Here is a 13,052-nt window from a genome sequence, read left to right on the forward strand (position 1 = left end):
GAACTGGAAACTGGAGTAGTAGACCTGCTTATTCCTTCCCCAAATGCTACTGCTGAAGTGGGCTACAACAGGGATAGGTAAGGACTATGTCAGGATTTCATCGTATTGCAAAAGTTAGTGGGTGAAAATCAAAGCTTTGAACTAACCTCTTTATACCCAGTGGTGACAACTTAATGGTTGTTCCCTGTATATTTTTTTTCCTTCAAGTTATGGGGTTACTTTGAGGTAATTTATTCTAATATATTTTTATTTAATAAATAAATGTCATAATATGAAAGCATTTAGAGCAACATCAGTGATGTTTTGGGGCAAAACTAGCCCTGAGCACCTAGCAGTGTTCCTCATTTGGAGAGTTAAAGATAATGGTCTTCTCATTTGGACGCTGTGTGCTGATAATTGTGTTGRCAGCTACTGTGCTGCGCTTAGAAGTATTCCGGCTTTTGCTTCTAATGAGATGAACTAGCCCAAAAATGCTGCTGGCAGCTTGACAATGTTTCTCTTGTTCTTTCAGGTTTCTCTTTAACCCTTCAGCATGTTTAGATGAGCATCTGATGCAGTTTAAGTTCTTAGGCATTCTCATGGGTGTAGCTATTCGTACAAAAAAGCCATTAGATCTTCACTTGGCTCCAATGGTCTGGAAGCAACTTTGTTGTATCCCACTCATTTTGGAGGATTTGGAGGAGGTAGATCTGCTCTATGTGCAGACCCTCAACAGCATTCTTCACATTGAAGACAGTGGGATTACTGAAGAAAATTTCCATGAGGTAACATTGAAACTTTCTGGTTTATTCTAAAAGTGGTTACTTGTATCAGATTGGTCTTAACTCCAGCATTCTTAAAATTATATAATTAAATAAATCATTTGCTTTGATACATACAAGCAGTTTGAGATCTTGTTGGATCTCGTAGCTAGGGACTGAAAATAAAAAAATAAATTTAAATAACTTGAGTGGCTGATGATGAACATAATTTTTCTGTTTTGCATTGCAGATGATTCCTTTAGATTCTTTTGTAGGCCAAAGTGCTGATGGAAAAATGGTTCCCATAATCCCTGGAGGGAACAGTATCCCACTTACCTTTTCAAACAGGAAAGAATATGTGGAGAGGGCAATCGAGTACAGACTCCATGAAATGGACCGTCAGGTAAGAACATTTTATTAGTATGAACAGCGTTTTTGGTTTATTCATGTTAGGGGAAAAGAGAAGCTTGGTTTCCTGCATGTTGCCTGGCTCCATGCGGCATTTTTTTTCCTCCACACATGCTTTTGTTTTTGTTTAAAATCACTCACATTTTTCTTGATGGTTGCTCAGTTGCCAGAAGAACGTGGGAAATGAGAACCTGGAAGAGCCCCTAGTGCAGCTGTCAGCTCTGCTAGGGAAACCACCCTGCAACTGTGCATGTTGAGCACTGTTCAGACATTAGATCAACTTACAGTCCAGTTCAAGTGCATAATATTTGCTGACTTTTAACTTGAAACCATTTCTCTTTGACTTTTGCATAGGAACTACAAAGGGAATGTAAAATGGCGTTGAAAAGTGTTGATTACCTGTTTGCCTGAGTTGATGCATTTTGTCAGGTAGTGAAGCACATGAAAGCAGTATACAAATTGCATTCTAGGRAAAGGATTTTCCCTTCTTCCAAGAWATAGATGATAGTGTCATCATCATTAGCACAGTAACTTTCTCATTGGAGTTATCAAATGGCTGTGCTCCAGTTCAGATACYGGGTATCTGCAGAGTTTGTGGCTTAGCCATCTTCATTTGAGGTGCTMCCATGTACTTTTTAAAGCTCTGCTCCTTACCAAAGCCTTTTCTTTTCATGTGCAAACATACCTGCAATATTCCTCAGGATTTTGAGAGAAGGATGCATGGGGGAGAGGTTGTATTTAAGAGTTTCCTATAATTCTCTCTCTTTTCTCATCTTTACCAGCAGATAGGCCAGTTCTGTGTGTGAGTGGCAGAGCTAAGACAACTGCACTTAAAGTTTCTCTTCTTTTTGGGGGGGAAACAGGTGGCTGCTGTAAGAGAAGGAATGTCTTGGATCGTGCCAGTCCCCTTGCTGTCTCTTCTGACTGCCAAGCAGTTGGAGCAAATGGTCTGTGGAATGCCAGAAATATCAGTGGAAGTTCTGAAGAAAGTAGTGCGGTATCGGGAGGTGGACGAGCAGCACCAGCTGGTGCAGTGGTTCTGGCACACGCTGGAGGAGTTCTCGAACGAGGAGAGGGTCCTTTTCATGAGGTTTGTGTCGGGAAGATCTCGACTGCCAGCCAACACAGCTGATATCTCTCAGCGATTCCAAATAATGAAGGTTGATAGGGTAAGCTGTCTRCATTTGTTTTGTTGTTGTCTCCTTTGATCTGTGCCTTGGCGATCACAGCCAAGTTTCCCCAATAGTAAATTTATATAAAAAATGTGTGATGGGATAAGCCCCGAGCTATTGAAGCAAGATTATTTTATAGGGTAGGAATGTGTAACATTTGCACGAATTACATCTTAAGGCATTTGGTGAGGTCACCATATAACTGTATGATTGGAGGTTCAGGTGGGTCCTTGCACAGGAAATAGAACCTCTTCTGTTGTGACTTGCCTGTAGTCATTTTCTGTTTCAATTCCCTCCTTCATTTTGATAGTTTTACCCTATATTTTTTTCTAAATTTTCAGTAAGTGGCAGCTTATGACCATTAGTGAACCCTAAAGTCTTAAAACCACCGAGTCTGCAGGATATTATTTTACATGCAGGATATATTCCTTTTAACTTACCTTGGGGTTTTGTGCAGTAAAAGCAGGTTCACTGTGAACTATATAAATGAAAGATAAAGGCAAATATAGAGTAACGGTGRCTTGACTGGCATTGACTGTTAGCTGTGTCAAATTGCCTTGTGTTAAGACCCGCTATGAAGTGTAGTTTGAATATTGGTTGGTGTCTTCCAGCGGGCTCCTAAATATTTTTGTCATCTGCTCCTCAAACGGCTCCATTTCCATGGTGGGTGGAATGATTTGCAGGAAGAAGGGCAGCGAAGCAGTGGATTTGCATGTTCTTAAAGGTCTTCAAAGGGTTTATTTCCTGACAGTTAAGCAAAAATGAGGCAGCGGTGACCAGCAGAGACCGGGAAGGAGGGAGAAATGAAATAAGAACATCCTGCCTTTGTTTTTCTTGGTTATCTTAACAGTGTCTTAACCTTTTATCCGTTTCTGCAGCCTTACGACAGCTTGCCTACCTCACAGACTTGTTTCTTTCAACTGAGGCTCCCACCTTACTCCAGTCAGCTAATCATGGCCGAGCGTTTGCGCTATGCAATCAATAATTGCAGGTCGATAGATATGGACAATTACATGCTCTCAAGGAACGTGGACAATGCCGAGGGCTCGGACACAGACTATTAACGCTCTGTGAACAAAGTCATCTTCCTTTTGCTACAGGTAGTGCCCTAAGTCCAATTCGTTGTTGACACAATTTTATGGTAACCATAGATGTCTTAGGAGCATAAAGACAGATGTTAATAAACAGTGGCCACACTTTAGTTACTCTAAATGTAACAAAAAATTAGATGTTTTTATTTTTTTTGTGATTGTAAAAAAAAAAAAAAAAAAAAGGAAAAAGGAAACAAAAAAAAGTATGATCAGAAAGGGTTTTTTTTCCTTTTTTTGGTCACTTTTGATAAGTTTGCATGGAGAGATTTTGGTGCATTTTTGTTGGGAATAGTACATTTGTAAGCCCTCTCAGTGAACATGAAGAGTTGTACATTGTGTATAATTGTTCATTAGCAAGGACAGTTTTACATGAATATTCACATATTTATTTTGTTTTAATTTGAATTGCCTGTGCAGGGTTCCTTATGCAGAGAAATAAAGCAAATTCAAGAATTGGTTGCTTGTATGCATTTGTGGACTGTTCATGCTTTACTCAGTCTTCACACTTCTATGCTGTATGTCTCAGGAAATTTTAATACTGGCGTGTTTAGACAGGACATCTGAAAACATTTATCTTCAGTTAACCCGATGTGTAGCACTGCCCTGCGCTCGGAGTGTGTTTGAGGTACAGCCTTTTCCAGGTAAATTATTCCTTGTTTCAGGTAAACTATTCCTTTTTCTGTACTGAAACACAAGTGAAAATTGTGCTTGATTCCATTTTGTTTTTCCTTTAAGCCCTTCTCTCCTCCAGAGTAGCCGTTGGTGACCGTGAGGAGGTCTGAAAGCGACAGGTAGGGCAGGTCGTGGGTCTTAGAAGCACTTTTGGTTTATGCCTTAAATGTGGGTGAATTACATCTGTTTGGCCTTACTTTGGTAGGGCTGTAACTGTTTTAATGAGCAGTGTGTGGCTTTATGCAGTGATGTTCCTGCTTGCTTAGGACAGTGGTGAATTCCATATAAAGAAATCCCTTGCTCTGTGTCCCTGGGAAGTGCTGGCGAGTGGGAAAGGGCCCTCACTGAAGAGGCCACGTTGGTCAAGACCAGGATATTGGTCCAGCAGGCAGTGGTTGAAGGGCTAATTTTAAAATCATTGAAAAGATGATCAAGATCCAGGTTTTATCTGGTGAGGTCCTCTCAGTAACGACTCACTGTTGGCTGCTGAGGAAGGCCCGAGGCCCGTGAGCTCTGAGCTGGCCCCACACTGCAGGATGGGACGTGGAGGGCAAGGAGCAGATTCCCCTCCCCATCAAAAATCTTACTTGATATACCTGAAAAATACAAGGTTACTGATAGAAGGCTAGACTGCTATTTAAAACCCTGCCTTTTTGCCTTCCAAGGCCTCAGGAGTGCGTCTGAGCACTAATTTGTCAGTGTGCTCCACTTGGCAGAGAACAAAACCGAGCTATTCGTGAAAAAAAATACTAGTTTTGTATGGGCTGTGGAGTTTGATTTGTGGGGAGCGAGGGTATTTTTGGAGGCAGCTTGCAGTAAAGTGTATCAAGATGTTGATCCTGGTAAATATTCATGTCGATTAAAGGATTGTGCTTAGCTTCTTTAACTGAGACTTCTCTCTTATTCTGCTTCTCCTTTGAATTTTTCTATCTTGGCACGATGAAATCTATCAAAATGCTTAATTCTTTTTTATTTTTACCCTTCTGTTTGTTTTCACCATAACGATAACTGTAACGATCCTTCTTTTCACCCTTGCTCCCKGGCGCTTTTTCTGCTGCTTCGAACCTGGAGTCTTGCGCGAGGCTCCTTACACAGACAGACCTACAGACAGACAGTGAGTTCTCAGCCCTGATCCTGCCCTGCTTTGGAGACCATCTGCCACATCWCTAGCGTTGTCATTTTATGGGTATTGGATACGTGCAGGGAACACAAGTTGGTGTCTTGTAGCAACCCTGGAGCTGCTGCACAAGGCAGAGTGAATGTGGGGAGAAAGGGGCCAAGCTCTTCTCGGTGGTGGCCAGTGACAGGACAAGGGGCAATGGGTGTAAGTTGAAACCCAGGCAGATCCATCTCCATGTGAGGAGGAATTTCTTTGCTGTGAGGGTGACAGAGCCCTGGAACAGGCTGCCCAGGGAGGCTGTGGAGACTCCTGCTCTGGAGATCCCCAAAACCCACCTGGMTGCCGCCCTGTGCCACATGCTCTGGGTGTCCCTGCTGGAGCAGGGGGTTGGACTAGGTGATCTCTAGAGGTCCCTTCCAACCTCAGCTGTTCTGTGGTCCTGTGTTTCTGCCAGGAAAGTACCCTCTGGGTAGGCGTTACATGGAAAACACTGTGATCCCCAAAAGCCTGTGCCTGTTGTTAAACATTGCTTTTGTTGCTTCTGATGTAGTATTTGTCCCATTCCTCCTCAGATCAGATATTTTGTTCTCTTGCTCCCTCTGGTGTTTCCAGCCACTTCCTTCCCTGTTTACACGCYGGGACTTGTTGCTTGGAAGTGCATCCACTTCCAGCCAGCCCGTTGTACCAGGTAGGTGTAGATGAGCAGCTAGGCCCAGGCCAGAGGTGACCCTGGTGCTTTGGCTGGATGAACCCTCAGCCTTCCAGGGCTGCAGCAGTAGAGTTGAGTCCTCTTTCATATTTTGGGGCTAGCTGAAAACCTRCTAGGTGCCAGATCTAGCCTTTCTGGAGGAAGACATCGTCTCAAAGCACTTAGAGCTGGCATCAGCACAGGTCAGAGAGCTGTGGGTTCACACCTTCCTTAGGCCTAGCAGCAATAGGTGAAACCTGTTATTCCTCCGGGCACAAATAGCAGCATGTTCAAGGTGAGGCGTGTGTCAGCATTGCAGTTTCCCCATTCCCAGGCAGCTTATTTAGCTTGGCTGTCCCTTTTCCAGCTTGCGGGTGCTGCTTTGGGACTGCTCTTTGCCTTTTTTCTTCAGGGATGTTTCCAGTTTTGTTCCTTTTTTTTTTTTAGTGCATAAGGGCACTACTTAAATTCTAGGAAAAGGAGAATACTGAAGTATCACCAGGTTGTGAGGATAAAGCAATAAATGATTTATGTCTCTCCGGGGTGAGAGTTTCTTATGGCTCTGACAGGATATTATGCTAGATTTACAGGTCTGTTTCACTAAGTTTTGGTAATGCTGTGATTTATTTTGTAGCTCAGCCAAATTATGCAAGTACCAAAGGATATCTGTGGAGCAATAAACCAGGATGGAAAGGAGGAGTAAGTATTTTCATTAACGTTGAAAGCTGTGAAATCCTCTTTCCATTGTTTTTTGCTCCACATTTCAGGAGTATGTAGCTTGTTAATCGGCTCTTGCAGAGGAAATAATAAGCCCTAGGAATACAGTTTATAAGAATATTTCTGCTGAGATTGAAACTTCTTAGGGAAAATAATTGGAAATGCAGTTTTGCATTTCTACTTTTGCAGTAGGAATTGGCTTTGAGTGGATTTGTGATACCATATTCCTTTTCCTTCTCCTCAAACATGAAGGAAAAATGACACATCAGTTGAAATAAATTTTTATTTCAAGACTACCTGAGGCATCAGAGCTAAAGTATGAGTTCTACATTATGATACCTAAAGCAATACTTCTCCATATAACTTTAATAAAAGGTGCAGTAATGTAATAAAACTAATACAGTGAGAAACTGGAAAATCAAACCCAGTATTTGTAAATAACTCAACTCTAAATTCTGAACTTGTTTCTACAGTTTAGATGCCAGTGAAAGGTGGAAATCTGCTTTATTTGAATAGCAGTTTTTCCATATATCTTTTAAGAGAGGGTACACCTCATTCTCTAAGAAAAAAAAAGCCGTGTTGGATATTCATGGCAACCTTAAATAATTTGCCAGTTAGTTGTGTTGCTCATAAGCAACATTAGCTCCTGTAATATTCCAGTTATATGAGAGAGACTAAAATGCAGACAAGTGATTAACAAAACCTAARTCTGCAAAGCTATACCTGTGGATGCATTTCCAACTGTAAAAATGCAGCAAAGCAAAACAATTATTTACAATCATGGTAGTCTTGATATATTCAAATTCCAGTGATGCAAGTTGCAGTTTGTGTATTTATGAACCAATACATAGCACCTCRTGGAAGCCAAAGTGGGATTTACTGTGGCGTGTGCACTTACATTGCTGCGGTGAAGTGAGTAGCTGCTGTGCCATGGAACAGAGACACGGGACACAACAGTGTTTTCCAAAGGTTAATATTTCTAAATTTAAATACTGGGGTATTCCTACATTCTATAGGCTTTTGTTGAAAGCTTTTGGCCGTAGCCTTCAGTGTGAATTAAGCTGGGATTGGGAGCGTGCTGGCAGCTGCTCCTGTAGGAGAAGCAAAGCCRTCGGTAGCCCGATCTGCCCACGGTCAGGGTCGGAGGTTTGAAGCTCTTCAGGGAGTTGTGTTGAATGGGAGAGGAGCCCTTGGGTGAAGGTTAGTTGGGGTGCAGAGTCCCCGTGGAGGTGCAGGTTGGGCTTTCGTGGCGGGCTTCTCCGGGAGTGGAGCACCAGGAACGTTGCTGGCTGCACAGAATGGATGTGATGGGACATGCTCATCTAGGTGAGGTGCGGTGTGAGGTGGTGCTTCTTAAAACGGCCCCTGTGGTGCCAGCGAGCCCTGAGACGGTCCTTCCTCCGGGCTGTAGAAGCCCTTGGACTGACCAGCTCCCCAGGTGACACATTTAAACAGCCACTGTAGCACAGGGAAACATTCACACACGGAAACGTTCACCTTCCTGCAGGCCAGCTGCGTGGAATTGGTAGGGGCACCTTGGCACCTCTCCTTGCTGGTAGGAGCTGCTCGACACTGCGAGCAAGTCCCCATGTGCTGCATCAAGGTAAATTTTAAACAGCAGAGCAAACTTGTACCACCCCTGGAGGTCCTGTTTTGGTGCACACCCTGCTGGRGCAGCCCTTCCCGAGAAAGTGGGTGTCATTTCCATGGGGCAGAGCAGCTTGCAGGAGAGTCCGGCTGGTGGTTTGGGTGCAGACAGCTGGTGCTTTTACTCTAGCAGTGACAAATGGCTGTTTTTACAGATGTCGTTGCTGTAGCATTTTCCCAGTTCAGTATTTGAAGTTGTGTTACTTACGGGTTGTAAATGTCTGCGTTTTCAGGTAGCTCATTTCTGTCAGCTAGCCTGCTTTAATGCCATTTTTTTAAAAAATAAGTTGAAGTTTAGCCTGTGAAAACGCAAAGGATCAAATAGTGGTTTGTGCAGGCTACCTTATGGAGGCCCACTTAATAAATAAGCCTGACAGATGAGCTGCAAGTTGGGATTCCCAGGAAAGGGGGGGTTGCCAGAAGGATCCCACAGGCAGTGGCTGCGCCCCCGAGTGAGGGCCTGCCCTGTGAGCTGTGTCTCCACTCGCAGGAATTTGTCAGTCAGGCTTTCCCTGAAACTGGGGTTGATCCAAGACTTGCCCAAGGTGCTTTTGCTCCCTCCCACTCTTCCACAAAGGTATCAGAGTYGCAGTGTTGCAGCCTGAAGCAGCTCCTGTGCAGAAATGCAGAACTTTCCAGCTTCACGAAGCAGAMCGGGACGGCTCCGGATGGAGACGGATCCACCAGATCCCCAAATCCAGATTTGGAGCGGACGGGCCGCGCCGCCCCCGATGCAGCTTGTCCAGTTAAAGCTGCACCGCTTTCCTGGCCGCTTTTTCCAGCAGGAACCTTTTTCCTGGCTTGCTGTCGGGGATCATGTTGGCGCTTCGCTCGGCGCTCAGGGCCACCGCGGGCCGCCGCTCCCGCAGGCCCTGGAGGCTGCTGCGCGTGACGTTGCGGCAGAAGTCGAGGCGCAGCGTGCGCAGCGCCCGCCCGTGCAGCGCCGCGGCCGCCAGCGTCCCGTCCGTCACCCGCACGCAGTTCTCCAGCTCGAGCGTCTCCAGGCGCGGGCAGCTCTGCAGAAGCAGCGAGATGCAGTCGTCTGTAACGTGGCCGCAGCCCGAGAGCGTCAGCGAGAGCAGGTTTGGACACCTGGAAGCAGCACGGTCAGTGTTAGAGGTGAGCGGGGTAACGTGAGCAATGAGCAGCGTTTGGACAGCGTAGCGTCTTCAAGCACCGTCGTCATAGAAATCAAAGAAAAATACCACCTTTTCTGTGGGGGGAATTAAATATTGGCTTTTATAGAGTTTACTGCACAGTTCTACTAACCTGAAGATTTAACCGTGATTTATAGGCAGYGATTCTGCGCTGGTCACAGCTGCAGCTCAGCTGGCAGTGGAGGAAGGGAACGTGGTGCCTGTTGAGGCTCCAGCTGTGTTGGTGTTTTCCTAAGGAGAGAACCAGGGTCGCCCTTCTCCGAGCCCAGGGCCTGAGGGTAACAGAGCTAAAATACTGTAAGCTCAGTGGAGCTCGAGCTACTGACCGTCCCCTAATGTGGCTTTTGCTTTGCACAGAGTAGGGGCAATGGCCATAGTGATGTGCCCAGGTGAAGCTGTTGGGAGCCAGGCAGGTCCTGCTGTGTCAGGCCCTGTGGGCCCTGCCTGTGGGGCTGGCTGGGGGTGCTGCCGAGGGAGCCCCCCAATAGTAACCCCTTGTGCAGAGCCGTGTCCTGCTCCCGCCACCTCAGGACACTGTGCGTGGCCCTGGGTGACTGTGGAGCGGTTCCTCTGCAGCGAGGCGTCTTTCCCAACAGGCCCTTGCTCTGGAGCAGATGGAGAGCAGCTACTGGTGCAGTTCTGTGCGTTGACCTTGCGGCCTGGTCTGAGCCTGCGTTTCGGTGTGGGTTGAGGCTGTCCTGCAGCAGCCTGTGCTCTGTCACCCGCTGCGTGGCAGGGTTTGAAAAGCTGTTAGTTCCAGCGGGGCCGTCTACCCACCCCGCACAGCCGGCTGCACAGGGACCGGGCACGGGGACACGACCATCCCTTATGGGATGGCCCTACAGCTGCTTTAGTGCCCTACCCTGTAACGTAAGCGCAGCAAGAGGGGTTGCTAACCCCCAAGAGCACCAGTTTTGTAGCTTAGAAAGACACATAGAGGTATCGTGCTGTAGTGTAGCTGTCGACTGTGTTGGGGATTAGTAACAAAGTGGGTCATGAACTTGTTTTTGGAAGGAAGGAGATCCTGCCCCCAACGCAGGTCGTGCTGCCAGAACAGCACCGGTTAGTTAAAGAGCATGTCATTAGTAGCCAGTATTGCATTTTCTGGTATTATTAAAAAAGATGATAGGTGAGGAATTTCAGTAAAGCAATAAAAAGATTGACTATTCCCACTAAACCCCATAGCCTCTCTATTAAACACCCAGCCATGCAGGTACTCACTGCTTGCCCTCCTCGCGAGGCTGCTCTTACCCTTCTCTTAAATGTCCAGGGTCATGCCCACAGAACGTACCTGTCGCAAACCTGTAGTAAAAAGTCACTGACAGTCTTTTCATGCTTGTAACAGAAGTCCTTCTGGAAGGTGTTTTTCAGCCAGTCCTCGATGTTGCACACCTTGACTTGCTGTGAGTGCCAGCAGATGGACAAGTACTTTAGAGCAGGTCCCAGGAGAAAATTATCCTTCTTCAGCTCTGCTGGAGAGTGAAAGTTCAGCACCGGCCACAGTAAAGGATCCTGGAACACTCGCAGCATTTGGAGACATGTTTTTGCCAAACTTTTCCTGCTGTTTTTGTCCAGAAAAGAGAACAGATGTAAAAGGCACTCGTGGTTGAGCTGCGTTATGTGCATCGCTGCCGGCGCGTGCTGGGGAGCCGCGGGCGCCCGGAGGCCGTTGCACTTATATGGCTGTGGAATGGTGCTTATTTTTGGCCAACTGCTGGAGCAGGAGCTCGGCCTGGAGCGGGTGAGGACTGTGTGTGTGTGTGTGTGTGTGCACCAACAGTTGCTGTGCTGCAGCAGGGGCTGGGAATGAGCCCTGCAGCTCCCTGAGACGCTTCCTTAAAAGGGCTCGTTTTCCTTGCAGGCATTTGTGGAGCCCACAGGCAGGCAGCGCCTGGAAGGAGCCCCTCTGTGAGGGGTGTTTCGTGCACTGTCCCCTGCAGCTCCTAGCGAGAGATTCCCGAGTTCCCGGGTGTTGAAGCAGGCGCCGGGTCAGGCTGCAGCTCCTGGCACCCGGCCTTAACTATAGGGGCAGCCTCCTGGCTCTGCTCCCGGGCTCTTCTACCCTTGACATCAGGAAAGGAGGATTATCCCGGAACAGGGGCAAGTGTTGTAGGGCTGCACATGCTTTTATTAGCTTTATGAGCTTGAATTTTACAGGTTTTATTTTAGTGCTTATGGTGGTGTAGCTTTAGTTCCCTTCTTAGATCGGAAAAAGGAGACAGGGATGGATGTTTATGAATAAAAATGTTTTGTTTTGCAGTATTGGAGATAATGTAGCAGCAATGGTAGAGAAAAAATAAAGCAAATAGAGGAGTAAAATTAACTAGAAGTAACCATGAACAGCTCCACAACTTTGATGTTTATGAAATTACATTGCTAGCTTCTACAGGAAAAATAATACACCTTTTACTTAACACTTTTTTAAAAATATTTTTATTTATTTTTTCCCTCTACCCCTGCATTTGAGTTGGGTTTGTTTCAGGTAAGGACAGGGCTGAAAGTGCAGTTAAGCAAGTGCAGGCTCAGGAAGAAGGACGGAACTGGACTCCGACAGAGCAAGGCCCGAGTGTCATTTGTACTTCATAGGGATGCAGAGGAGGAGCCAAGGAGCGCGGTAGGTCTTCAGGGTAATATTCTGTTATAGATGGCTGCTTAGTGGCTGTCAGTCCTTGTTTTCAAGTCTTCCTCATTAAATAGTTCCCTCAGAATAAGGAGGTGGCCCCTGTTGCCCTCCCTGCTCCCTGCTTGGGCAGCACAAGTGGGTGCAGGAGAGATCCCCCCCACCCAGGCTGGTACCTGCACTGGTGCTGCTGGGTTCTGTGACCAGCCTCCTTTCTTCTCTTCCTCAGCACTTACCTTGGCATTTCAGCACCTGGAAATAGTCAGGACTACTTAAAGGTGGAGCAAATATTGCAAAACTGCAGCCAGCCACCCACCCTTTGAGAAGGAGCAGTGGGTCCCACTGCTGGGATAGGTGAACATTTGGATTTGATTGCGGGTGCCCCCTTTCCATGGAGGTTGAACAGGACTCCCTGTACAGGGAATTCACTACTTGAGTATTTTGATAGCTGTGCAAGGACAAGAGGAGTTTATTCTGCAAGGGAAGGAGACACTTTAATGGCACATTTTGCATAAACACACTGCGTGAAGGAGAGAACTTGCATTCATCCTGGAAATGCTCTAACCACACGCCAGATGAGCACAGTCAGTGACCCTCACCGAGACGTACACACTAGACTTTAATGGTAAACAATTACAGCTATGGCACTACAGTACTCGAGGACATCCTAAAGCACATACTGGAATCAGTTGTCAAGGTGCCGATTACCTCATCAGTAAGACACAGACACATCAGTAATGAAACACAGATGGGGAAACAGGGGTTATGCGGTCCATCCATTTAGCAAAATCCTTAGAAATGGCCTCCTGCCTCTCGTACAAGTCCACTTTTCCCTGTCTGTCCCTGTGAAAGGTGGAAGCTCCCCTGCTGMCATCCCTGGCCCCTCGGAGCAGCACCTCCTGCCCACCCTCGCCCTCCTCGTGCCTTGGAGCTCTGCATCCTTGTGCACTAAAATGCTCAGAACACACTGCAGCAAAGCACTAGTGAGAGCTGGCAATTTTGCAGTTTTGTTTTACAGAA

The 13,052-nt window shown here is 46.4% G+C and overlaps 2 protein-coding genes across 2 annotated transcripts in view; one reads left to right on the forward strand and one right to left on the reverse strand.

The window, feature by feature from the left end:
• The window catches only part of HERC1 (HECT and RLD domain containing E3 ubiquitin protein ligase family member 1), a 65,599-nt gene extending 61,838 nt beyond the window's left edge, over positions 1-3,761 (forward strand). The window contains exons 73-77 of the mRNA XM_026038647.1: positions 1-77; positions 512-764; positions 991-1,143; positions 2,012-2,317; positions 3,199-3,761. Of these exons, the coding sequence (XP_025894432.1) occupies positions 1-77; positions 512-764; positions 991-1,143; positions 2,012-2,317; positions 3,199-3,384 (975 nt within the window). The 3' untranslated portion in view covers positions 3,385-3,761. The remainder of the gene's footprint in view (positions 78-511; positions 765-990; positions 1,144-2,011; positions 2,318-3,198) is intronic.
• A 5,240-nt stretch (positions 3,762-9,001) lies between these two features.
• On the reverse strand, positions 9,002-11,038 carry FBXL22 (F-box and leucine rich repeat protein 22). Its single transcript, XM_026038659.1, has 2 exons — positions 10,704-11,038; positions 9,002-9,347 (listed from the first exon to the last, which is right to left on the reverse strand). Exons 1-2 carry the CDS (start codon positions 11,036-11,038, stop codon positions 9,002-9,004), a joined length of 681 nt encoding a protein of 226 aa, XP_025894444.1.
• Between the last annotated feature and the right edge of the window lie 2,014 nt (positions 11,039-13,052).

Source organism: Nothoprocta perdicaria, unplaced genomic scaffold (assembly GCF_003342845.1).
Source record: "Nothoprocta perdicaria isolate Ctin4 unplaced genomic scaffold, notPer1 scaffold_214, whole genome shotgun sequence".
NCBI lineage: Eukaryota > Metazoa > Chordata > Aves > Tinamiformes > Tinamidae > Nothoprocta > Nothoprocta perdicaria.